This window comes from Bos indicus, chromosome 4, assembly GCF_029378745.1.
Source record: "Bos indicus isolate NIAB-ARS_2022 breed Sahiwal x Tharparkar chromosome 4, NIAB-ARS_B.indTharparkar_mat_pri_1.0, whole genome shotgun sequence".
Classification (NCBI taxonomy): Eukaryota; Metazoa; Chordata; class Mammalia; order Artiodactyla; family Bovidae; genus Bos; species Bos indicus.
This window is the reverse complement of record NC_091763.1, coordinates 102,757,986-102,783,146: the sequence shown is the minus strand read 5'-3', so window position 1 is coordinate 102,783,146 and position 25,161 is coordinate 102,757,986. Positions and strand designations below refer to the sequence as shown.

The 25,161-nt window shown below is 45.9% G+C and overlaps 1 protein-coding gene and 1 long non-coding RNA gene across 5 annotated transcripts in view; one reads left to right on the top strand and one right to left on the bottom strand.

Annotated features, from left to right (window-relative positions):
* Positions 1-25,161, top strand: part of ATP6V0A4 (ATPase H+ transporting V0 subunit a4) — a 71,048-nt gene that overhangs the window by 43,025 nt on the left and 2,862 nt on the right. For all 4 annotated transcript variants that reach the window (XM_070788219.1, XM_019959156.2, XM_019959157.2 and 1 more), the window contains 7 exons: positions 1,100-1,257; positions 4,408-4,501; positions 8,296-8,414; positions 10,887-11,103; positions 13,334-13,435; positions 21,446-21,556; positions 23,952-24,069. In XM_070788219.1, coding sequence (XP_070644320.1) covers positions 1,100-1,257; positions 4,408-4,501; positions 8,296-8,414; positions 10,887-11,103; positions 13,334-13,435; positions 21,446-21,556; positions 23,952-24,069 — 919 coding nt within the window. The remainder of the gene's footprint in view (positions 1-1,099; positions 1,258-4,407; positions 4,502-8,295; positions 8,415-10,886; positions 11,104-13,333; positions 13,436-21,445; positions 21,557-23,951; positions 24,070-25,161) is intronic.
* Positions 1,252-23,955, bottom strand: LOC139182766 (uncharacterized). Its single transcript, XR_011566322.1, has 4 exons — positions 22,954-23,955; positions 13,297-13,486; positions 10,766-11,365; positions 1,252-2,231 (listed from the first exon to the last, which is right to left on the bottom strand). It is a non-coding gene; the product is annotated as an uncharacterized lncRNA (long non-coding RNA).

Here is a 25,161-nt window from a genome sequence, read left to right as displayed (position 1 = left end):
GTACCATCTTTGTTTAGTGTATGTTTTTCAAGAAAGTATTGATCTTTTCCTTTACTTTTTTTCCCCAACATTGATTTTTTCCCCCCTTTGATTAGAAAAGCAATATATGTTTCTTGTAAAAATTGGGAAAATACAATAATCTAACTACCTAGAGAAAATTACAATTAATGCTTTTTTCTGTGCTTATACACAAGTATATAATTTTCTAAAATTGAGATGAAATAGTCCATGTTAGTTTGTAGCTTCCTTTTTTTTTCACTCAAAATATCACAACTATTTTTTCATGGCAGAGCCCTTCTACAATCAGCCCGTTCTCCATGTCCTTATGTAACACTGAGGAATCCTGAATATCATGTCTTCACATCAGTTCACACTTGAAATTTCCACATTTTCCATGAAGTCCCTTCACAGTATTGTGAAGATTGAGACAACTCAAGCCTGCATTGTTTCAACTTAATCAATTCAGTTGAGTCACGTCTGACTCTTTGCGACCCCATGGACTATAGCTCGCCAGGCTCCTCTGTCCATGGGATTCTCTAGGCAAGAATACTGGAGTGGGTTGCCATTCCCTTTTCCAGGGGATCTTCCTGACTCAGGGATCGAAGTGAGGTATCCTGTACTGCAAGCAGATTCTTTACTGTCTGAGCCACCAGAGAAGCCCCCTCAAGGTCACGAGTATAGATTTGACTTGCCGTACACCTCAGCAGCGTAAGTGGCAGCTCTGTTCTTGTCTCCTGGAAGGAGTAAGGCAGCAGTCACTCACTTTCAAGTGCGTCCTTTACAGCTGACACTTTTCTTCAGTTACATTTTCTAACCAAGTCTGAATTAAAGGCTGGGAGGCTGTGTGGTTTGTTTCTGCAATAACTGCCATTTCAGGACTTTTCTGGATCAGCTCTAGAAGCTCAGGAAGATCAGGGTGGGTGTGCCCTTTCTGTTTGGATCACTTTGACGCCTGCCTGGTGACCGACACGGCCCCTCTGTGTAGGATGCCCGTGTCTTGGCTGCAGGTGTCCAGTGGTGCTGGGGGCCTCCTGTAAACACGTCCCTGGGGTCTGGTTCAAAGCCCACTGACGATTGTCCTCTGTCTTCCTGGGGCCAGATTTGGAACACCTTCTTCCATGGGCGCTACCTCATCCTCCTCATGGGCATCTTCTCCATCTACACGGGCTTGATCTATAACGACTGCTTTGCCAAGTCTTTGAACATCTTTGGCTCTTCCTGGAGTGTCCAACCCATGTTCAGAAATGGCACGTGGAGGTAAGTTGGGACAGAGGTGGGTCACTCACTGGTCATCCAGGTGGACTCAGTGATCGTTCTCATGCCGGGGGCTTCTGTGCCTGGTTCTGTTCAGAGGTGCGCCCACCAATTGAACAAATAATTCAGTATTATCTGTTGAGTGTGAGACCTTGTATCACTTCCTCAGTTAACTGTGCTGGTCACTGTAATGCCTGGAAAGTTTTTTCAAAACTTCAGCCGTATTAAGTAGGTATCCTGGAGTGCATCCCACTCCCAGGCACTGTTGTGAAAACAAGGGTGGATCAGGTATAAACTGGGCATCAGAGTAGCAGTCGTGGAAGCAAGAAGACTTTGGGAGAAGATGGCATTTTCTTACTTGGCCTGGAATCGGAAAGAGAGTAAGAATACAGGCAAGAATACTGGAGTGGGTTGCCATTTCCTTTTCCAGGGAGTCTTCCCGACCCAGGGATTGAACCTGCATCTCCTGCACTGACAGGCAGGTCTTTACCACTGAGCCACCAGGGAATAGGGGCTTCATACTGAGGCTGAAGAGCCTCAGGTGATGTTCCTCACGTCTTCCCCACAGATGCTTCAGTTCAGTCTCAGGTTTCTCTGTCTTGCCCTGGAGCGTCCAGGGGAAGTGACAGGAGAGCACTTCGAGAAAGGAGAGACAGATGCCTGACCGGGTGCACAGCCCTTCGCCCGTGTTTTCTCTCTCAAGCACAGTAGGACTTTCTATTGAAGGCATGTCAAGGGTCTTACCTGCTTGCCAACTGCATATTGTAAGTGGGGAGAGAGAAAACACCATCCATCTCATCCCAGGATTTCTTAGGAAAGATTCAACACAGGGTTCCTTTTGACGTGGAGTGTCCCACGAGCGTGTGAGGGCTTGGTGCTGACTGAAGCGGGGCTCAGGAGGGCTATAGTAGTGCAGGGGTGTGTGTCACTGAGGCTCCGTGAATCTCCTTTTAGTCCCTCTGCTGGGTCCAAGTGCCCTGTAGTAGAGGACAGGAATGTTAATAAATAAATAAAAATGAAGAAGAAAGCATTTTGCAGGATTCCAATTACAGATGGCCATATCTATGGGTTGTTTTTTTTTTCTTTGCAATTAGTATCCTGAAGAGATGCCTCGAAGAACAAAACTGTTATCCATTTGAAGACAGCTTGCTTAGTGCTGCTCTTCAGGTTTGCACTCATAAGCGTAGTGATGGGCTTGGAAATGTATTAAATTGGCAAAACTTTATCAAACCATGCACACACATTTTCATTTGCCCTGGAGTGTGCCTGGGAAAGGTCTGAGTCTGATGGTTGGCTGTCACTCTGCAAATGTGGGTCATAATACGGTTCTTTTGTGTGCAGGCAAATGACCCCTGCCCCCAGTTCCAGGCCTTTGAGGCCATGCCAGACTGAGGCCCCAGGCTGGGTCCCACGCCCACACATGGATGGTATGAAGCAGACTTGCTTGAGCAGGGCGGTGAAGGGAAGCCACAGGCATCCATCAGAGTGGCAGAGGACACAGTGGCGGGTTGTGGCCACTGGCTGCAAGCTGAGCCTTGGGCCTGCTTACCCTGACAGTGGGCTGGAGACACTGTCACAGCCTCCCTCACTGCGGACCGTGCACCACTCTCAGTAAGAGGCTATGAGAAGGGCTTCGAGGATTTGGCCTCAGGGAGGATAAGGGGAAGGATAGGTCATTTTTGTGGTTTGGACAGCGTCCTTATCTTGAAATGTCCATGTTTTGACATTAGATATGATTGTGGAATGGTCTTGTTTTTGTCTTGATCCACCACGGTCACCCTGTGGCCTTATCTGATGTTCCCTGAAATTGCTATGTTCAACAGCAGATACTATGGCTTGGCTGTGGGCACCAGGCCAATTTCCTCTTTTTGTTTTGTCACACAAACACATCTCTGATAGTGAAATCCAAGCATTTGCGCTGAGGTGTGCCTTTTGGACAGGGGTCTGGGTCTGAGATGGCCAGTCAGGCCCAGCTGCTTCCACTGTCACTGAGGGCCTGGTCAGCATAATCAGGCTTCCTGAACTCCCCTCACTGGGCTACAAATACCCCCACCACACTAGCTGCAGGAGGGAGGGAATGTATTTCTAGGCAGCCTAAGTTACCAACGTCCCGTTCTTCATCCTTTCAACTACTCAGTCTTGGGTCCCTCCATAGACATGTGCTCTTAAAAAAAAAAAAAAAAAAATTAAACCCTAATGTTCTATCACGTTTGCACAGACAGTAAGAAGCTTCCGCTCATTGACATTTGTACTTCTAAGTGAGAAAGGGACACAGGTTTAAAAGCAGTCAGTGGACCATAACTTTCAGGGGCTGAGGTTCCCAGAGGTCAGAGGCCACGTGTGGAAGCCAGTTCACTCCTCTGGGATCAGCTCTTGTGCCCCCAGGGGAGATTTCCCAGGCTGGTCCCAAGGCTGGATTTTATTTCTTCTATGCTTCCCCGGTTGCTCAGCTGGAAGAACCTGCCTGTCAATGCAGGAGACACTGGAGACGTGGGTTCAATTCCTGTGTCAGGAAGATCCCCTGGAGAAGGAAATGGCAACCCGCTCTAGCATTCTTGCCTGGGAAATCCCACGGACAGAGGAGCCTGTAGGCTACACTCCATAGGGTCGCAAAGAGTCAGACACGGCTGAGTGTGCATGTACATATGCTCCTGTCACCCCTTCCCCCTGCCTCTTTTTTGATATAGGATAGTTTTTTCTTTACCTCATTAGGCTAATAGCCCTCGCGAAACTCAGACTGTGACCTCCTTGGGAGCCAGAGGGTAATTTCTGTAGCTTAGCACATAGTGGTTATTCAGTGAGTACACGTCACTCAGTCTCTTTGCGACCTCATGGATTGTAGCGGCCAGGCTTCTGTGTTCATGGGATTTTCTAGGCAAGAATACTGGAGTGGGTTGCCATTTCCTCCTTCAGGGAATCTTCCCAACCCAAGGATCGAACCCTGGTCTCCTAGCATTGCAGGCAGAGTCTTTACTCCTTGAGTCACCAGGGAAGCATGGTTATTTGTTAATTGAACGAGCCAGTTGGTGAGTCACACCCACAGTTAGGCTTTGATTGGCTGCTTGCAAGTGGATGACTGATGTTCCTGTAGTATCTTTCCTACCTCTGGTTGATCGTTGGTTTTGTTTTTGTTTTTCCTTTCGCTCTCAATAGTATGCAGGTATTGAAAACGAATCCACTGTTGCAGCTCGACCCAGCCGTTCCGGGAGTATACTCTGGAAATCCATACCCGTTTGGAATTGATCCGGTAATAATGTCTTCTGAGGTTAAATATTTATTATGTAAAATGTCTTGCTCAGGAGATTTCTTCCCCTCCTCTGTGTGAGGGGAAGAGAGTGCTAGAACCTATGAAATCCACAAACATGTGTTGAGATAGAAGAGCAGGTCTTGGAGGTGTTTGTGACACACTGCTCCAGATTCGAGTGCACGTCCTGCATGTACCCTATATCCAGCCACTGGGTCATTTTCCCTGAAGTTTCCCAAACGTCTGCCTCTTTCTTCTCAATCAGACCCTTGGTGGTTAACAATTGCTTCTTTAAAAGGCCCTTGTTTGCCTGGAAAATATGCTTATTAGATAAGCAATTTAGCATCCTAGCCAGGTTCCCAACTTTGACATTTTCTTCCAATGATTAACATCTTAACTTTTTCCTAGAGAAGTATGGATTTGCTTTTATATTTGCTTTATTTTACTGCATAGAATTAGAGTTTAAAAAAATGTGTTAACTCTAATTGGTTTGTTATATCTACCTCAGTTGGATTTGAGCCAGACAAAGGTGTTCCTTTGCCCAAACTTCAGGTGCAAAGCGGTTTCGAGAAGTCACGCGCGCCTGTTCGTGCAAAGCCACTGGTACCATGGCCTTAGTACCTAGCACCAGCAGATGGCAGGCTTGTGCTCCAAATGAGCACAAGCATCTGGACCTGAACTTGGTAGATAGGGTTCATAAATGTTTCCTCTATGCTCTTTTTGTTGGAAGAGAATCTGAGACCACAGTTTTACTTGCTGACAGTTGAGAGGAAAAATGTTGCTGTTGTTCAGTCACTAAGTCATGTCTGACTCTTTGCAACCCCATGCACTGCAGCATGCCAGGCTTCCCTGTCCTTCACTGTCTCCTGGAGTTTGCTCAAACTCCTGTCCATTGAGTCGGTGATGCCATCCAACCATCTCATCCTCTGCCGCCCCCTTCTCCTTCTGCTCTCAATCTTTCCCAGCATCAGGGTTTTTCCAGTGAGTTGGCTCTTTGCATCAGGTGGCCAAAGGATTGGAGCTTCAGCTTTAGCATCAGTCCTTCCAATGAATATTCAGGGTTGATTTCTTTTAGGATTGAGTGGTTTGATCTCCTTGAAGTCCAAGAGACTTGCAGGAGTCTTCTCCAACACCATAGTTCAAAAGCATCAATTCTTCGACATTCATCCTTCTTTATGGTCCAGTTTTCACATGCATACATGACTCCTGGAAAAACCAAAGCTTTGACTATACAGACTTTTGCCGGCAAAGTGATATCTGCTTTTTAATATGCTATGTTTGTCACAGTTTTCCTTCCAATAACAAGTGTCTTTTAATTGAGGGATAATACTGCACTAAAATTGGTTCTCTGGTTTCTCCTCTCTTGGGGTTCGCCCCCTCTTCAGTTTTGAGTTGTCCCACTTTCTGCCTGCCTCCCCTCTCTTATAAAAACAGCGAGCATCACCTAGGATTGGGTTTTACTCGGCACTTGGATTTTAAGTTTTATCAAAAGAGGTTAAGTCCATGAAGGCTGGTTTGTAAGCTGCAAGGTGCTAAAAATAAACACAAGTTGTTATTTTTGTAGACTGGAAGGCTTTATCTTTGGTCCTAGGAGTTTCACGAGTAGCAGGCAGGCAGAGGAGGGGTATAGATGGGTGTGATTTTTAAGGTCTGGTTGACCTTTCTTTCCTTTGAATATCATTGCTCCTACCGTCTTGTCTGTTCCCTTCACAGCCCCCATCTGATGCATCAGCAAATCCTATCTGCCCAGTTTAGCTCCTCACAGACAAAGGGAGAATAGCGTATTTAGCCTTTCAAAACTGAGTAATCCAGTCTCTGCGTGCGTGCTCAGTCATGTACAGCTCCTCTGCGACCCTATGGCCTCTAGCCTGTCGGGCTTCTCTGTCCATGGGCTTTTCCAGGCAGGAATACTGGAGTGGGTTGCCATTTCTTTCTCCTGGGGATCTTTCCAAACCAGGGATCGAACCCACATCTCTTGTGTCTCCTGCATTGGCAGGCAGATTCTGTACCACTTAGCTATCTGGGAAATGGTCTAGTCTCTAGTCTGCATTCAATTTTGTCATCAGCCTACTAGTTAGAAAAATGTGAGGGTGAAAGGCAAGGTGGGATGTTGAAAATAATACATTTTTTCCTAGGAACATTTAGATTTTTAAAATATTTTAGTCTCTTTCCTATAAAATAATAATACATCACCGACACAATGGACATGAATTTGAGCAAACTCTGGGAGATAGTAAAGGACAGGGAAGCCTGCTATGCTGCAGTCCATTGGATTGCAAAGAGTAGGATGTGACTTAGCGACTGAACAACAACAACAATATACATGATTAAAACTCCATATAATGCAAAAATTGTTTAAAAAAATGAGTTGGCTTTCTTGCCTTTCCTGTTCCTACAATCTGATTCCCCAGAGATAATCTCTTTAATAGAATTATTTCTGTGCTTATATTATTAATGGCACTTATATATATTAATGAAGGGTTTGATTTTTACATAATGTAAATTTCTACAGCTGCATTTATTAACTGTGTTATTCATCTGTTTGTGAATCAAATTGCAAAATATTTGAGCATCAGAGCTGAGGCGACTTTCTAAAAGTGTTTGTATTTTATAATAAATGAACACTGCTGCTGCTGCTGCTAAGTCGCTTCAGTCATGTCCTACTCTGTGCGACCCCATAGACGGCAGCCCACCAGGCTCCCCTGTCCCTGAGATTCTCCAGGCAAGAACACTGGAGTGGGTTGCCATTTCCTTCTCCAGTGCATGAAAGTGAAAAGTGAAAGTGAAGTCGCTCAGTCATGTCCAACTCTTGGCGACCCCATGGACTGCAGCCCACCAGGCTCCTCTGTCCATGGGACTTTCCAGGCAAGAGTACTGGAGTGGGTTGCCAAAAGCCGGTGATTTAGGATCAGACAGCCTGTGTTTAAATCTTGGCTTTTCTGTTTACTTGCTATGTGATTTTGAGCAAATCGTTATCTCTGTGTCTCTGTTTCCTCGTCTGTAAATTGGGTGTAATAGTAGTCTTTATAGAGTTGCTCAGAAGAGTAAATGGATTTTATAGGTAAAACACCCAGAAGAATCTGGTGCATATGGAATAAATGCCCCATTTGCTATTATATTATTTCTCCCTGAGTGTGTAAATAACTTAGTCTCCCTGAGATTTTGTAATTGTACTTATCTGTCAAATGGAAATACTTTTAACTATCTCATAAGGTTTTTATTAGAATTAAATGAGATAAATACACTTAAAGGGCTTAGTATGTGCCTGGTACTTACCCATGAACGTTTTTAGCTTTTCCAGGCTGGGTCTAAAGTGTACAGGTAACCCTGCCCTCACCGTGTTGAGTGATCCTGTGGGTATTGGCCAGCCAGCAAAGGGATAAGCAGAGGGTGCAGGACAAGCCTGGTGCAGCTTCAATGCCAAAGTGGTTGATCAGGGTAGTGGAGGTGCTTCCCCGAGTGACTTTCTCAGAGCAGACATGGCTCTGGTGCCTGACTTTGATGATAGAACTTCTAGACTCTGGTCTCATGTATTTCTTTCTTTACTTTCGGGGAAGATTACTTTACAGTCCGTGTTGGTTTCTGCCATACCACAGTGCAAATCAGCCGTAATCATACATACACTGCCTCCCTCCCATTCCCCATCACACCCCTATGGAAGTGGGAAGCCAGGCTGGGCTTCCTGTATGATATAGCAGCTTCTCAGCAGCTATCTGTTTTGCACATGGTAGGGTGTGCATGTCAGGGCTGCTTTCTCCATTTGGGCTCATGTGTTTCCTGTCTTGTTTTCCTTCCAGATTTGGAACTTGGCTTCAAACAAGCTAACATTTTTGAACTCCTATAAGATGAAGATGTCAGTTATCCTGGGAATTGTCCAGATGGTTTTTGGTGTTATTCTCAGCCTTTTCAATTACAGGTAGGTTTTGTGATGAACTTTCTGCCTGTTAGTCTGACCACGTCGGTGGTGAGTGGTGACAGAGCCACCAGTTCAGTCCTGTGTCCATCTGTAAGTTTCCTTCCTAAAGTGTCTGAGAGTGTTAGTTGCTCAGTCGTGTCCAGCTCTTTGTGACCTTATGGCCTGTAGCCCACTAGGCTTCTCTGTCCATGGGATTTCCCAGACAAGAATACTGGAGTGGGGAAGCCATTTCCTCCTCCAGGGGATCTTCCTGACCTAGGGATAGAACCTGGGTCTCCTGCATTGCAGGCAGATTCTTTACCATCCTGGGTCTCTTGGCTTGAGCTTGGACAAGCTGATTTGCCAGAAATGATACCTCTGTTTCTCCTGAGCTGAGTGCGCCTTTCACCTCAGAAATATTTGAGAGTTCAGTAAGAGACTGCAAGCCCACAGTGCTATTGTTGCTGTTTAGCCTCATGGTTGTATCTGACTCTTCACAACCCCATGGGCTGCAGCTACGGTGCTCGGTCTCCTCCCAACCTGCCAGGCCTCAGTTGCTGCTATGTCTGGGTTTAGCCCCACTGCATTTGAGCCAGAGTGCCCTCAGATTCTGAATTCCACTTGGTATTCATTTCTTCATACTGGCAGCAGCCTCTCTTTCACTTCTTTGGTGGTTAATTTCTCCATCTGTCCTTCCTGTTATGCTCTATCTCTACCAAAGCTTCTTAAACTTGTATATTTGTGCTAAAGTTGTAAATGCTTGAAAACAGCCTATTTAGAGACCCTTTGTGGACATGGAAGCTTGTAGTTATCACCAAAACCCACCTGCCAGGAGGTCAGTACCGTACTGCAGAAATGATGCAGAGTTTAGAATCAGAGATTTGACACCCAGCACGGCAACCCACTCCAGTGTTCTGGCCTGGAGAATCCCATGGACAGAGGAGCCTGGCAGGCCACATTCTTAGGCTGCAAAGAGTTGGACATGACTGAAGCGACTGAGCATAGCCCACACACAGCACAGGTAGCTGGGTGATCATAGGTATGTTGCTGAACGTGTCTGTCATCCACCAAAACCCACCTTCCAGGAGTTCAGTACCGTACTTCAGAAATGATGCAGGGTTTAGAATCAGAGATTTGACACACTTGTAGCTGTGTGATCATAGATGTGTTGCTGAACGTGTCTGTGATCGTTTTCTTCCACAGAGTGGGAATAGAGGAGTCAGAATGGGTCAGTTATTGTGTAGTAACAAACAAGTCTCAAATCTCAGTGTCTCAAGGCCATGATACATGTCATGGTGGGCCACTGGGGGTGCTGCTCAACTTATCCTCACACTAGGACCAGGGCTGATGGGCGGCTGCCACCTAGAAGTTGCCAGTTGCTGCGGCAGGAAAGGGCAGTCAGTTACACACTGACTCTTAAGCTTCCACCCAGAGGGACACATGCCACCTCTGTTCCCGTTTCATTGGCCAGAACCAGCCTTGTGGTGCCCCGTGTCTATTGGAAAACCAATAGACATATGCTTCTACTTGAAAAATAAGAACTATTTAGCGAGTGAGTGAATGACAACGCCTTGGTACTACTGCCTGCCTGAAAGTGCTGTGAGAGTTACCCAAGAGGTAAAACCAGGATAAAACCAGAAAGGACTTTCTGGGTGGACTGTGGTTAGCATCGCGTGTCAGGCCAGCCTTAACAATCTCTCTCAATCCTGCTTTATCACGGGATCTCCATTTTCCCTGCAATAGTTCTTATACTTAACAGGCTCTTTCTGACGTTTTACCTAGGGGTCCCCCAGCTTAGTCTCGTGGGACTCTCCCTGTGTCTTAGAGCAGGAGTTGACAAACTTTCTGTGTAAAGGGCCAGGTAGTAACTATTCTAGGCTTTGCAGGCAGGTGGTCTCTGTCACTGCTGCTCAGTTCCAGTGTTGTAGCGTGAACGAACACTGCCACAGGCAATGCGTAAACAAATGAGTGTGACTATTCCAGTCAAATTAAAACTGAAATTTGGATTTCCTATACTTTTCTTGGGTCATAAAATATTCTTTTGATTTTCCCCAAACCATTAAAAAATGTAAAAACCAGGCTGCACAAACTAGGTAATGGGCTCAGTTTGGCTCGTGGGCTGTTGTTGGCCAGCAACTGTTTCAGAGCATCCTTTTGAGAATAGCTGTCAAGCCCTGTGTCTGTATCCTATGCCCTTGGCTGTGTAGTATGAATTGGGTCTGCATGGGAAGCTGTGGCTGGGTCGCCAGCTGTCTGTGTGGGCCTGTCCTTTGCCTCATGACTTTACCTTCTGGACCCTGGCTCTCTCTGAACTGTTTGTGCAAAAGCACCTTTCTTTCTCATTTTTCCATCCATGCATGATTACTACTTACCTGGAGAGAGGATGCAGGATTCATAAAACAAAAAAAAAGAACACTTGGCTTTTTGGAGAGAGTGGTGAGTGACTGGCATTCCTTCAGTGTTCTCTCTTGTGTGTGTGTTTTCCACCCCCAGGTTCTTCAGAAACACTCTGAACATCATTCTACAGTTCATCCCTGAGATGATTTTTATCCTGAGTCTTTTTGGATACCTGGTCTTCATGATCATCTTCAAATGGTGCTCCTTCGACGTCTCTGTGTCCCGGCGAGCCCCAAGCATCCTTATCCACTTCATTAACATGTTCCTATTTAACTACAAGGACTCTTCGAATGTACCTCTGTACCAACATCAGGTACTTCTGGGCTTTCTTTTTCTTTTATGCATTTCGATTATGTCAAATCTCTCCTGCTCTTGGGTTTTGCAGAGAGTAATTGTCTGTAAGACTGAGCCACCTTAGCACCCGATGTGTTCGGTTCTTCAGATTTCAGAAGGCCCTGATTGAATAACTTCTCTGCGTGCTGAGGGCAGTGCTTTGAGGCAGCTCCAGTGGTTTTTGTTTGGGTAATGCACCTGAGGTGTTATAGCCGTGGGTTGAAAATTGGCTTGTACGTTGTCTGTGAAGAAAGAGAAAAATAAGCCTTCAAATTGATTGGCTTGAAACTGTAAGTGCTCTAAATTGTATCTTAAAATGGAGTAATCTTTTATTATAAAAGCAAACTCTAGTTGTTGTTGTTTAGTTGCTAAGTCATGTTCAATTCTTTGAGACCCCATGGACCATAGCATGCCAACCTTCTCTGTCCATGGGATTTCCCTGGTGGTCCAAAGGATGGGTCTTTGTACTCCTGGTGCAGGAGGGCCCGGGTTCAATCCCTGGTCAGGGAGCTGGATCCCACATGCCACAGTCAAATAAATAAATATTTGGTGGGTTTCCCAGGTGGTTCAGTGATACAAAATCCTCCTGCCAGTGCAGGAGACATGCGTTTGATCCCTGGGTTGGGAAGATCCCCTGGAGGAAGAAATGGCAACCCACTCTAGTATTCTTGCCTGGAGAATCCCAAGGACAGAGGAGCCTGGTGGGCTATAGTCCATGAGGTGGCAAAGAGTTGGACGGGACTGAGTGACTGAGCACACATGCTCCCAACACCGCCCTGGCTGCTTTGTGCTGTGTTTCAGTATCAAAGAGAAGAGCAACAGCTCAGGAGACACGTCTGGTTGCTTTAGACATTGTGAAGGGGAAAAGCATGATATAAAATCAGGCAAAAGGCAGTGAGGTAGCTTCAAGGGCAGGGGCCTGGGACTGGTGAGTGCCGTGCATGTGGTTCCCACCCCACCTCCTGTTCTCCTTATGAGTAATTAAGGGTGGAGGAGGGTCGGAGATGGAGCAAGTAAGATGTTATCACTGTTAGTGGGGGTAAATCACTGTTATTGGGGTAAATCTTACTACAGTTGGGATGATGATAAATCGTCTCACTGGGAGCATGGGCAGAGAGAGAAATGTGAAGGCTCAAGAAACATTTTCCCTTTTACTCTGAACACAGTGGCTCTGAGAAAACCTTCCCCGGCATCCTGGTCCTTTAGGAGCCATGGGTCACTCCTCAAAGCTGGTGACTCAGGAGGGTAAGAAGAAGAGGTGGGGTCGAGGATGTGAAAGGAAATACCTAAGAGGATAATAAACTGGGATGACTCCTGGGTTTCAACGAGGCACAAAGACCATGGATGCCTCATTCCAAAATGAAGTGAATTGTGGCACACACACACACACACACACACACAGGGAAAGAGTTCAGCCCGATGTCCCTGAACCCATTAGATAACTCACCCACAATGAGACTGTGGAAGTCAGGTGGCCATCGTGAGTATTTTTTTTTGGATGTGAGAGCAACAGGGCTCAGTAATACTGGAAATATAAGATTACTTATAGAGGGACTTTGCTTGTGGTCTAGTGGCTAAGATGCCATGCTCCTAATGCAAGGCCTAGGTTTGATCGCTGGTGAGGGAACTAGATCCCACATACCACAATTAAATAAAGTAATATTCAGTCAAGTAAATAAATATTAAAAAAAAAAAAACAAAACCAGGATTACTGATGGAGACAATGTCTGTGACTTAAAGTGATACAAGGACTTTTGGTCACTCCAGAGTGACTGGTAAAGTGCCAGGCCTGATCTTTTTCCAGGACCAGTGCTAACTGTCCCCAGAATAGAGTCAAGGAGACATGAGACAAATAAAGTGCCCTTATGATGTGGCTCGTGAACACTCCTGTCCAGTGACTGGCTCCATACGGTGTGGGTGCACAATCAGGGGCTTCATGGAAAGGAAGTAATAAAGAGAGGAAGTCCCCTGTGCCTGCCATGAGTGGACACCCCACACCACCGGACTGACAGGTCTCACTCTGCAGTGGGAATAGCCCATGATGGGAAGGCGAATGGGTTTATTGAAATGCTTCTGATCTCTCCAAATGAAATGCGGTTGATCATGTGTATTGATCATGTGTAGTTGATCCATATTGATCATTTGTGTCATATAAAGTATGCTGTGCAGTCACCTTGAAATGCTAAGACCGTCCCATTTTGGTCTTACAGCAAAAAGTCCAGAGTTTCTTTGTTATCATGGCTTTGATCTCTGTTCCATGGATGCTTCTGATTAAGCCGTTTATCCTTAGAGCCAACCATCGGAAATCCCAGGTAAGCACCATCCACTTCAGTTCCCTCACTGTGGTTACGATTGTGGGTTCTCTGGAAATATAAGTCAGGGGTTTAGAGAGAATGCTGGGTTTACCAGGGCCTGAAGAGCCTGCTGAGGTGAGTGGTGAGGTGAGGAAATGGCCCACTCCAGGTATGCTTCCTTCTATAGAGCTCAGCTTTTCTTTGGGGTCATCTTGTTTCCAGCATAATCATTGTTCAGTCACTAAGTACTGTCTGACTTTGTGATCCCGTGGACTACAGCATGTCAGGCTTCCCTGTCCCTCACCGTCTCCCAGAGTTTGCTCACACTCATGTTCATTGAGTTGGTGATGCCATCCAAGCATCTCATCCTCTGCCAGCCTCTTCTCTTTCTGCCTTCAGTCTTTCCCAGCATCAGGGTCTTTTCCAATGAGTTGGCTCTTCGCATCACATGGCTAAAGTATTGAGAGTTTCAGCATCAGTCCTTCCAATGAATATTCAGGGTTGATTTCCCTTAGGATTGTCTGGTTTGATCTCCTTGCTGTCCCTGGAACTCTCAAGAGTCTTCTCCAGTACCATAGTTTGAAAGCATCAATTCTTAGGCACTCTGCCTTCCTTATGGTCCAGCCTAATGGTCACATTTAAGGCTTATGTGTTGCGAACTGTGCTTGGGGTGTGTGTACTGAGTCTAGGGTTGGTTGATGATCTCTAGGTGTCTGATCATGGTTTTTTTTGAGTTAAAACTAAGTCTTATAGTACAGGTTTAGTGTGTGCTGAACACTGCTTTTCGTAAAGCTGTGGGCTTTTACTATGTTAGTTCGGCTTCACAGGTGGTGCTGGTGGTAAAGAATCCAGCTGTCAATGCAGGAAACAAAATGTGACAGGGATTCGATCTCTGGGTTGGGAAGATCCCATGGAGGAGGGCATGGCAACCTCCTCCAGTATTTTTGCCTGGAGAATCCCATGGACAGAGGAGCCTGGTGGGCTGCAGTTGATACTGTCGCAAAATTCGGACACAACTGAATCGACTTAGCACGCTTGCACTCTATCGTGTTACAGATCGTGTGAGGAAACTAGAGGAGTAAACAAATTCAAATAAGTCCATTCTTGTTTATTTGTGATTTTTCACTCTGTTTTCAAACACCAGTTTCAGCCCACTTCTTCCTTTTGTCTAAATTTCTCCCAAGCCTCAGGTTTACTCAGGGGTTGATAAAGAATTTACTGTTTGCCTAAATCAAGTAGGAATAATGAAGATCAACTGTCCAGGGAGCTTTTGAGTCTAGAAATGACACACAGGTGCTGTTTGAAATGATCAGTCTCTGCTTCCCTCTTTTAGTGCAAAAGATTAAATAGGCTGTTCTGAGATCACGTGTATTTTAAGTGGTTGTGAATATATTTAGATAAACCTTTTTTTTCCCCTAAACTCTGACCTGGCTGATGTTTGAGTCAGGGATCGATTGGATGAGGCTGAAGTTCAGGAGGTTCTTCCCTACGTGGCGCCGTCTTTCTAAATCACCTGCCCCTTCCACTCTTTCCTGCCAGCCTTGACTAGATCTAAAGCCTGTCTGAAATATAATTTTTGTGGGATATAAACACATAGGAAGGCAAAGCAAAGAATACTTGTTTATTGTTTGGTTAACTGGTGAGAGACCAAGATGGTGAAGGATAGCTGAGGTGGACCATTGTCCAAATAAGGTGATGGGTGTTTGAAAGGAAGGTGACAGATACCTTTTCTGCAGACATAGATGCAGTTTTTTTTCCCTAGAAGCTCCACCTGCCCGTTATCTGAGGGCTGGGTTCCTGCTGGCTGTCTGGAGTCCCAGGACTCTCAAACCATAGCTTGTCTTACTCTTTGCTCAGCAAAACTATTTAAATAGTGGTGGAACTCAAAGTGATGGATTTCTCCCTTCTCCCCATGGAGGATATGTACAATGGGGAAGAAAGTATAGGTGTTTCTGTGGTCTGCCATGTTGGATGGTACCTCCTAGACTGGCTCAGGAGAACAGGAGCTCCCAAAGACTGCTTGGAGGTTTGTCTCCTTGGCCCTTGGAGTGTAGGGCTGTTGGCTGATTCCTTAGGCTGATTAGATGGTCCTTTCTCATGTTTGAAACATTTCCTCCCACCTCCATTCATGAGATGATTCCATAGTGGAATTATTTGGCCTCTTCCCAGTTCCCTCTATGAAACCTTAAGGAGGCCCAGTACATAAAAGATTGTAAACAGATTTGTTCTGATGGGCCTCAGGGGATGTGAACAGAGGTCCCATTTCCTCAGGCTCCTCTGTAATACTATAACTCTGAGTCCCCACAGAAAGTGAAGAAGAAACTATGGCAGAAAGCGAAGAAGAACTAAAGAGCCTCTTGAAAGTGAAAGAGGAGAGTGAAAAAGTTGGCTTAAAACTCAACATTCAGAAAATTGAGATCATGGCATCTGGTCCCATCACTTCATGGCAAATAGATGGTGAAACAGTGAAAACAGTAACAGACTTTATTTTATTTTTTTGGGCTCCAAGATGACTGCAGATGGTGACTGCAGCCATGAAATTAAAAGACGTTTGTTCCTTGGAAGAAAAGTTATGACCAACCTAGACAGCATATTAAAAAGCAGAGACGTTACTTTGCCAACAAATGTCCATCTAGTCAAAGCTGTGGTTTTTCCAGTAGTCATGTATGGATGTGAGTTGGACTATGAAGAAAGTTGAGCGCTGAAGAATTGATGCTTTTGAACTGTGGTGCAGGAGAAGACTCTTGAGAGTCCCTTGGACTGCAAGGAGATCCAACCAGTCCATCCTAAAGGAAATCAGTCCTGAATATTCATTGGAGGGAGTGATGCTGAAGCTGAAACTCCAATACTTTGGCCACCTGATGTGAAGAACTGACTCATTTGAAGAGACCCTGATGCTGGGAAAGATTGAAGGCAGGAGGAGAAGAGGGTGACAGGATGAGATGGTTGGATGGCATCACTGACTCAATGGACATGAGTTTGTATAAACTCTGGGAGTTGGTGATAGACAGGGAGGCCTGATGTGCTGCAGTCCATGGGGTTGCAAAGAGTCGGACACGACTGAGTGACTGAACTGACTGACTACAAGTACGCAACTGATAAGGGCGCATGTTAGTGACGTATCACAACATGAACACACTAGGGTGACCAGCACTCAGGTGGAGACTCAGAACATCATCAGGCCCCGGAGTCCCTTTGTGCCTGCTTCCTGTCACTCTTGGCCCAAGGTTGACCATTACCCTGATTTCTAACACTGTAGGTTAGTTTTCCCTGTTTTTGAACTTTATGTAAATGGAATCCTGCACTGTGCCTTCTTTTGGATCTGGCTTCCTTCCTTTGATATTATATTTGAGAGATTGTATGTATATGATTGGCATATAGTATTCCCTTGCATGGATGTACCACAATTTAGTTATCTATTCATGTATTGATAGTTGGTTTTCAGTTGCTCAGTCATGTCGACTCTTTGCCACCCTGTGGGCTGAAGCCTGCTAGGCTTCCCTGTCCTTCACTGTCTCCCTGAGCTTGCTCAAACTCATGTCCATCGAGTTGGTGATGCCATCCAACCATCTCATCCTCTGTCACCCTCTTCTCTTCCTGCCTTCAATCTTTCCCAGCATCAGGGTCTTTTCCAATGAGTCGGCTCTTCGCATCAGGTGGCCAAAGTATTGGAGCTTCCGCTTTAACATTAGTCCTTCCAATGAATATTCAGGGTTGATTTCCTTTAGGATTGACTGGTTTGATCTCCTTGCTGTTCAAGGGACTCTCAAGAGTCTCCTCCAGCACCACAATTTGAAAGCATCAAAGTATTGATAGTTATCTGGCTTTTTTCCAGTGTTAGTAATTATAGATAGTGCTGCTCTATACAATCTATGTCTGTCTTTTTGCATGCATTTTATGTGTTTTTAGAAAGTTGCAAGTAGCTAATTTCCAGTTGATTACTATTTTATTTCAGACAGCATCCAGCTCAGACATTGTGAGAAGATTATTAGGGGGGTAGAAAAGTATATTTTGAATAGGAAAAGAGTGAGATTTTCCAAGTCCCCCGGATCACATTCTACACAATTGTTTATGCTTACTTGAACCAATTTCAGGATATGTCCAGAGAAGTCTAGCATTTAGGGGATGGAAATGGAAAAACTGTCTTCCATGTCTTTTTTAATATTTTCTTCTTTAAGTTGACAGGGAGAGAAAATAGGATCTCAAGAAGACAAAGTAATGTTAACTTGAGTCCCTTTCCTCATGTTGGGGCAAGGAACCACAGGCCAAGGGAAGAGGCTGACCCAGAGCCCCCTCTTGATACCCGGCACCCTGGAATTCCTGTCCAGAGGGACTCAAGCCCACTTTGGGTCATACAAAGGGCCAACCAGACCACTGGGTACCGCTGACCCTGGTGTGGTCAAGGGGCAGCACTTTGTGGGGGAGTGTGGGTGGGACGTAGAGCTCTTGGGTGGGAGTGCCCACACATGAGCCACAAGGCCACGGTCCCTGTGCTGTGAGATGAAATCAGAGGTGAGAGGGGAAGGGTGACCTGCCAGTGTAGGGCCAACTCTCCTGTGCGCCCCTGTCCTGGTGTGGGATGCTGAATTTGCACCTGGCTTTCCAAAAAAGATCTTCATGACCCAGATAATCACGATGGTGTGATCACTGACCTAGAGCCAGACATCCTGGAATGTGAAGTCAAGTGGGCCTTAGAAAGCATCACTACTAACAAAGCTAGTGGAGGTCATGGAATTCCAGTTGAGCTATAGCAAATCCTGAAAGGTGATGCTGTGAAAGTGCTGCACTCAATATGCAAGCAAATTTGGACAACTCAGCAGTGGCCACAGGACTGGAAAATGTCAGTTTTCATTCCAATCCCAAAGAAGGCAATGCCAAAGAATGCTCAAACTACCGCACAATTGCACTCATCTCACATGCTAGTAAAGTAATGCTCAAAATTCTCCAAGCCAGGCTTCAGCAATATGTGAACCGTGAACTTCCAGATGTTCAAGCTGGTTTTAGAAAAGGCAGAGGAAACAGAGATCAAATTGCCAACATCTGCTGGATCATGGAAAAAGCAAGAGAGTTCCAGAAAAACATCTATTTCTGCTTTATTGAGTATGCCAAAGCCTTTGACTGTGTGGATCACAATAAACTGTTGAAAATGCTGAAAGAGATGGGAATACCAGACCACCTGATCTGCCTCTTGAGAAATTTGTTTGCAGGTCAGGAAGCAACAGTTAGAACTGGACATGGAACAACAGACTGGTTCCAAATAGGAAAAGGAGTATGTCAAGGCTGTATATTGTCTCCTGGCTTATTTAACTTATATGCAGAGTACATCATGAGAAACGCTGGACTGGAAGAAGCACAAGCTGGAATCAAGATTGCAGGGAGAAATATCAATAACCTCAGATATGCAGATGACACCACCCTTATGGCAGAAAGTGAAGAGGAACTAAAAAGCCTCTTGATGAAAGTGAAAGTGGAGAGTGAAAAAGTTGGCTTAAAGCTCAACATTCAGAAAATGAAGATCATGGCATCCGGTCCCATCACTTCATGGGAAATAGATGGGGAAACAGTGTCAGATTTTATTTCTTGGGGCTCCAAAATCACTGCAGATGGTGACTGCAGCCATGAAATTAAAAGACGCTTACTCCTTGGAAGGAAAGTTATGACCAACCTATATAGCACATTCAAAAGCAGAGGCATTACTCTGCCAACAAAAGTTCGTCTAGTCAAGGCTATGCTTTTTCCCGTGGTCATGTATGGATGTGAGAGTTGGACTGTGAAGAAGGCTGAGTGCTGAAGAATTGATGCTTTTGAACTGTGGTGTTGGAGAAGACTCTTGAGAGTCCCTTGGACTGCAAGGAGATCCAACCAGTCCATTCTGAAGGAGATCAGCCCTGGGATTTCTTGGAAGGGATCATGCTAACGCTGAAACTCCAATACTTTGGCCACCTCATGCGAAGAGTTGACTCATTGGAAAAGACTCTGATGCTGGAAGAGATTGGGGGCAGGAGGGGAAGGGGACAACAGAGGATGAGATGGCTGGATGCCATCACTGAGTCAATGGATGTGAGTCTGAGTGAACTCCGGGAGTTGGTGATGGACAGGGAGGCCTGGTGTGCTGCGATTCATGGGGTCGCAAAGAGTTGGACACGACTGAGTGACTGAACTGAACTGAACTTCCAAGCTCTGGTGAGAATTTATTTGCCAAGACAGAGGCCAGAATATACTTTGTTTGGGACTTTGTTGGCTTGATTTGTACCTTTAAAATATTTAGACATGTGGCATGTGGACTTTCGTTTGTACCTTTGCCCAAAGGTCTGCAAATATTAGGTGCAGATGTGCTGAAGAAAGAAAACTAAAGATACTTTCATGCCTAATTTGCAATACCTTACCTGTGAAATCATTCTAGGAACAACTTTGGCCTTGGGACATTAAGTTTCAGGGTGACTTGAGTTAAATATTCTTTTCTGACTCAAGGATAAAAATCAGGCCAAATTGAATGGCAACTAGACCTAGATTTTTTTCCCCTTGAATTCTTTTCTTAGCTATTTAAAAAAAATTATTAAAAGTTTTTATTTTTCTTTATTTTGGGCTGTACTGGGCGTTCATTGCTGCGCGGGCTTTACTCTAGTTGAGAGCAGGGGCTACTCTGTAGCTGCAGTGCTCGGGCTTCTCATTATGGTGGCTTCTCTCGTGGAGACCAGGCTCTGGGCATGCGGGCTTCAGTGGTTGCAACTCATGGCCTCAGCTGTAGCTCCTGGGCTCCAGAGCACAGGCTCAGTAGTTGGAGCACATGCGCTTAGTTGCTCCCCGGCAGGATCTTCCCAAATCAGGGATCGAACCCATATTTCCTGCATTGGCAGATGGATTCTTTACCACTGAGTCGCCAGGGAAGCCTCTTAGCTATTTTTATAAAGTAATGCTTTTATTTTAAAAAGTGTGTTTGTGCTGGAAAAGTCTTTGTCTAGTCCACTTGGGCTGTGTAACAAAGTACCGCATCCTGGGTGGCTAAAGCAATAGATATCTATTGCTCATAGTTCTGAGGGCTGTATGTCCACGACCAGGGTGTCAGTATCATCACCTTCTTGTGAGACCACTTTCCTGGTTCACTGCTGGCATCGTCTCTGTGTGTCCTTACCAGATGGAGCTAGGGGGCTCTCTGAAGCCTCTTTTATACGGGCACTAATTCCATTCACAGGGCTTCCACCTTCATGACCTAAGTGCCTTCCAAAGGTTCCACTTTCTAATACTTTCATCTTTGGAGGTTAGGATTTTAACATTAACTTTGGGGGGGTCACAAGCATTCAGACAGTAGCACTCATTAATCCCTCCTGGTTGGATTTGCTAGTAGAAATCTGGCTGTTTGGGTCACAAGACTGTTGGTTTATTGTAAAGAGCATGATTAATCCGGCACCTTCTGGAACACCATGGAGAGAAAAGTACATGCCCAGGATCAGACTGCCTACTGATGCTACTCTGTCACTAACTAGCCTTAACTAGCTGTGCAATCCTGTGGGTTCATTTCTTAACCTTTCTGTACCTTAGTTTACTTTTCTGTACAATGGGGGGATAATTGTGTTTACATAAAAAACATTGTTACAAAGGCTAAATGAGATAATCGAGAATTTAGAACAGTATTTGGAACATGCTGCTGCTGCTAAGCTGCTTCAGTCGTGTCAGACTCTGTGTGACCCCATAGATGGCAGCCCACCAGGCTCCCCCCGGTCCCTGGGATTCTCCAGGCAAGAACACTGGAGTGGGTTGCCATATCCTTCTCCAATGCATGAACGTGAAAAGTGAAAGTGAAGTCGCTCAGTCGTGTCCGACTCTTAGCGACCCCATGGACTGCAGCCTACCAGACTCCTCCGTCCATGGGATTTTCCAGGCAAGAGTACTGGAGTGGGGTGCCATTGCCTTCTCTGGAACATGGCTAATATGGAACATAGCTAATAGTTAATGAGAGCCTTTATTTTATAGAGAATTTTTATAATCCTAAAAGTGAATCTGCCATTTCATGTTCTTGTTTGCTGACAGCTGCAGGCCTCCAGAATCCCAGAAGACACCACCGAGAACACCGAGGGTGACAACTCTGGTCACAGTGCTTCTGTAGGTGCCCATGGGGCTCAGGATGACCACGATCAAGAGGTATTTAAGGGAGTCCCCTGACGGCCTAGTGGTTAAGGTTTGGCGCCGTCTCTTCCGTGACCTGGGTTTGATCCCTTGTCAGGGAACTGAGAGCCCACAAGCTGCACAGTCAAAATATTAGAGAAAAAATGGCTTATTTAAAGAAGAGGTATTTGGGACTTGACACCCTATGAAGGCTTGCTGTTTGTACAGATTCTAGAGGTCAGTTCTAGCCAGGGAGGATGCTCATGTATTTAATAGCCAGTAGTGTGTGGGCACGACTGAAGTGACTTAGCAGTGTGTGGGCACCAGCCCATCTGATTGGACTTAAGCGGGAGAGCTGGGAGAGTCGGGAGGACCCTGCTGAGGGTGGCCTTGTCATCCCTAAGTCATGGGAAGTTGGGGAGATCTCACGGAAGGGGGAGCACTTGAGTTTCCAGCTACCTACCATCCAATCAGGGGGCATTTTAAAATTTTGCCCAGGTACTGCTCTGAGTATGAGGTGCATATCAGTTTCAAGTTTTGTAACACAGAAGCTCCTAAATGTTACCAAGGACCCCTTGGCTCAGAACCATGCCCCTGGGAGTCTGCTGGTTTATTTTCCCCATCAGTGCCCTCATTTACAATCACAGAGCCCAAATCGGGTCCCTTATCTTGAAGCAAGAGATGGGTTATTAATTGCCAGTCCTCTGCCCCAATGTAAGCATGAGCAGCTGCCATTGCCTGCTCCTGCCTCAACGCTGGCTCTTTCTTGACTTTGTTCACTTATCTTTGTGACGTTGCCTTGCACGTGAATTCCCAAACTGTGTTCTTCTCTCCTCCCTCCCTGTCCCTTTCTGTCCAAGGGCAGCCACTCCCCTCCTTGGGAATGTGCCATGTTTCCTCAGACAAGGCAGCTGACTTTTTAATCCCATGACTGAAGTCACCCACAGTCCTGAACCCCGGGATGGGGGTTTTAACTGGAGCTGTCTTCTAATTCTGGAGTGGAAAGAGGTTTCCTGTGAGGCCTCAGAGATGCCTCACAGGAAGTGAGGCATAAGGCGTATAAGTAGCTCCATTTGTGGTATTAATTACTTTTTAAAAAATTATTCATTTGTACCAATGGATAGTCAGAATTACTGAAAAATTGGATCATGGAAAGTTTTCCGAACAGATTCCAGATATAGAGAGTAACCCTTGTTAGTGGTGATTGATATTAGTAGGTCTTTGAGACCTGCTGGAATGTTTTAGAATCCAACCCACACATCTGACTCATCAAGCCCCAGCCTGTCTTGTACAACCTCCCTCATCCATCTTCCTCGTTCACCTCAGGATATATCCAGTCAGTGTACCCCTGCCAGCTCTTCCATGAACCCGCCGCCCTTGTGGGGGCAACTCCAGGCTCTGCTGGACAGCTCTTTCCCCCAGTACGGTCATACCTGGGTCTCCCAGGACAAAGCACATCCAGGCTTGACTCGACTCAGCCAGACTCTTTGAGGTTCATTCTTCACCAGACACTCCTATGTTACTGTGACCCCTCTCCAGGTCTCCTCCCACTTCTCTCCTCACCCACATTCGGCCCAGCTCCAGGTTAACAGCACACATCTCCAGACTTCCAAGTCTACCCAACACTTTTGACATCAGTCACAAGTCGGGGGTGGGGAGCCCTCAGATTCCCTTGGTTGAGTCATTTGTAGACAGTTCACAGGACTCAGGAGAAGGCTCTACTTTCAATTGCAGGATTATTTACAGCCAAAGTCTGCACATTAGCAATCCTCCTAAGAGGCACGTCAGCAGAATCCGACACTGGGAGGTTCTGAAGGCAGAGCTCCCGTGTCCTTAGGGACGCATGGCTCTCCTGCATTGACATTGACATGCAGCTGTGTTATTGTGTTGCTTTCTCAGGAAGCTCACACACCTTCTGGTTTCCTGTTTTATTGGGGTGTCATTATGTAGGCGTGACTGACCCGAGTGCAGTCCAGGTGTTTGCACCCAATCTTATCTCCCTCCCTGGAGTTGGATTTGGGTTGATAACATGTGGCTGAAAGTCTCAAGTCTCTGACCACATGGTAGGTCTTTCAGGTGAGGCCGGCTCCCACTTAAACTACCAAGTGCCTCTGTTTGGATACCTCCTTAGCAAAGATGATGCGGTGTGGTCCCAGGGACCAGTGGAGCTTGAATATAGACTTTTCTTTCACTTGGGAAATCTCAAGGGTTTCGAGACTGCCTCCCAGGAGCCAGGACTAAGCCAGACCTCTCTTTGGCTAAGGTTCATTCTTCAGATATTCCTATGTTACTGTGACTCTCTCCACCTATTTCCCTGTCATTTAACTAAAAATGTCTTCACAGCAGAGCCCAGGTCTTCTCCATATATCATTTGTAACATGTTCGCATAGAAAGTACTTGATGGAGTAACATCAGAAATTCTCTCTTTCAGTTCAACTTTGGAGACATCTTTGTGCATCAGGCCATTCACACGATCGAGTATTGCCTGGGCTGCATTTCCAACACAGCCTCCTACCTCCGGCTTTGGGCCCTCAGTCTGGCACACGCACGTGAGTGAGTGGGCCGCCTGGCAGGGTGACCATCACACGTCCCTTTGGAAACAGATGTAATGTACTTGGAGGAGAAAGTGCCTTCTGGGTTGTTTCTGGTGTGTTTGCCAGAAGAGTGGCTCTTTCAAAGTGTTAGTAGAAGTGACTTTTTTTCAGGAGGTCTGGCTTTGTATTGCTGAAATGATTACCCTCTGTATCAGGTTCCTGTTGCTGCTGTAACAAATTATCACAAATGTAGCAGAGGTGACTGAGTGCAGCACACAGCAGCTTAGAACACTGTGAAATTGACTATCTTACAGTTCTGGAGGGCAGAAGGCTTAAAAACAAGGTGTTGGCAACTCTCTTTTTTTCTGGAAGCTCTTGGGGAGAATCTATTTCTTTGCCTTTCCTAGTTTCTACAGGCCTCTTGTATTTATTGGTAAAGATTTAAGCCCCAAGAATGACTTAAATCTGGAATCTTGACTCATGGACTTACTTTGTAAAATTTCTCTTGATTTCTGCCTGCTTCTCCAGTCTCGACTCTTGGTGTTTCCCTCCGTGCCCCACTGGCTCTCTGTTACCCCCCACCCCCTCCCCATTTCTTGTGCAGTGGCCACGAGGAACGGCCCTGAGGCTCCTGAAGATGCCACGCCATCTCGGCCCTCCGTGCGTCTGCCCTCACCTGTAATATTCTTCCCTTCTTGAACCCTCTCTGCAGCCTGATGTCTCATTCCTCCTTCAGAACTCAGCGTGGTTGGCTCCTTTGCTGCTGGTCTTCCTCCCTGGCTCCCAGTCTGGAAGGTGCCCTTCCCTAGGTTCTGGAGGTGCTCTGACCTAGTACAGATTGTAACCGTGTCTTGTTAGCCTGTCTCCCTACTAGATTCTGAGCTCCTGAAAGGTAAGGACCCTGGCTTTTAACTCTGCATTCCCAGCCCTGGGCATCATGCCAAGAACAGAGAACCCAGGCCAGAATGTGTGCTAAATAAATAGAAACCAAAGCAGTGAAAATGAGCCTGGTTATTGATTTACAGCAGAAAAGCAGGTGCTCAGAGTTAGTGTGGTCTTGACTGCTTTGGCTGCTTGTTTTCTTGTACAAACTCCTGTAATTATAGT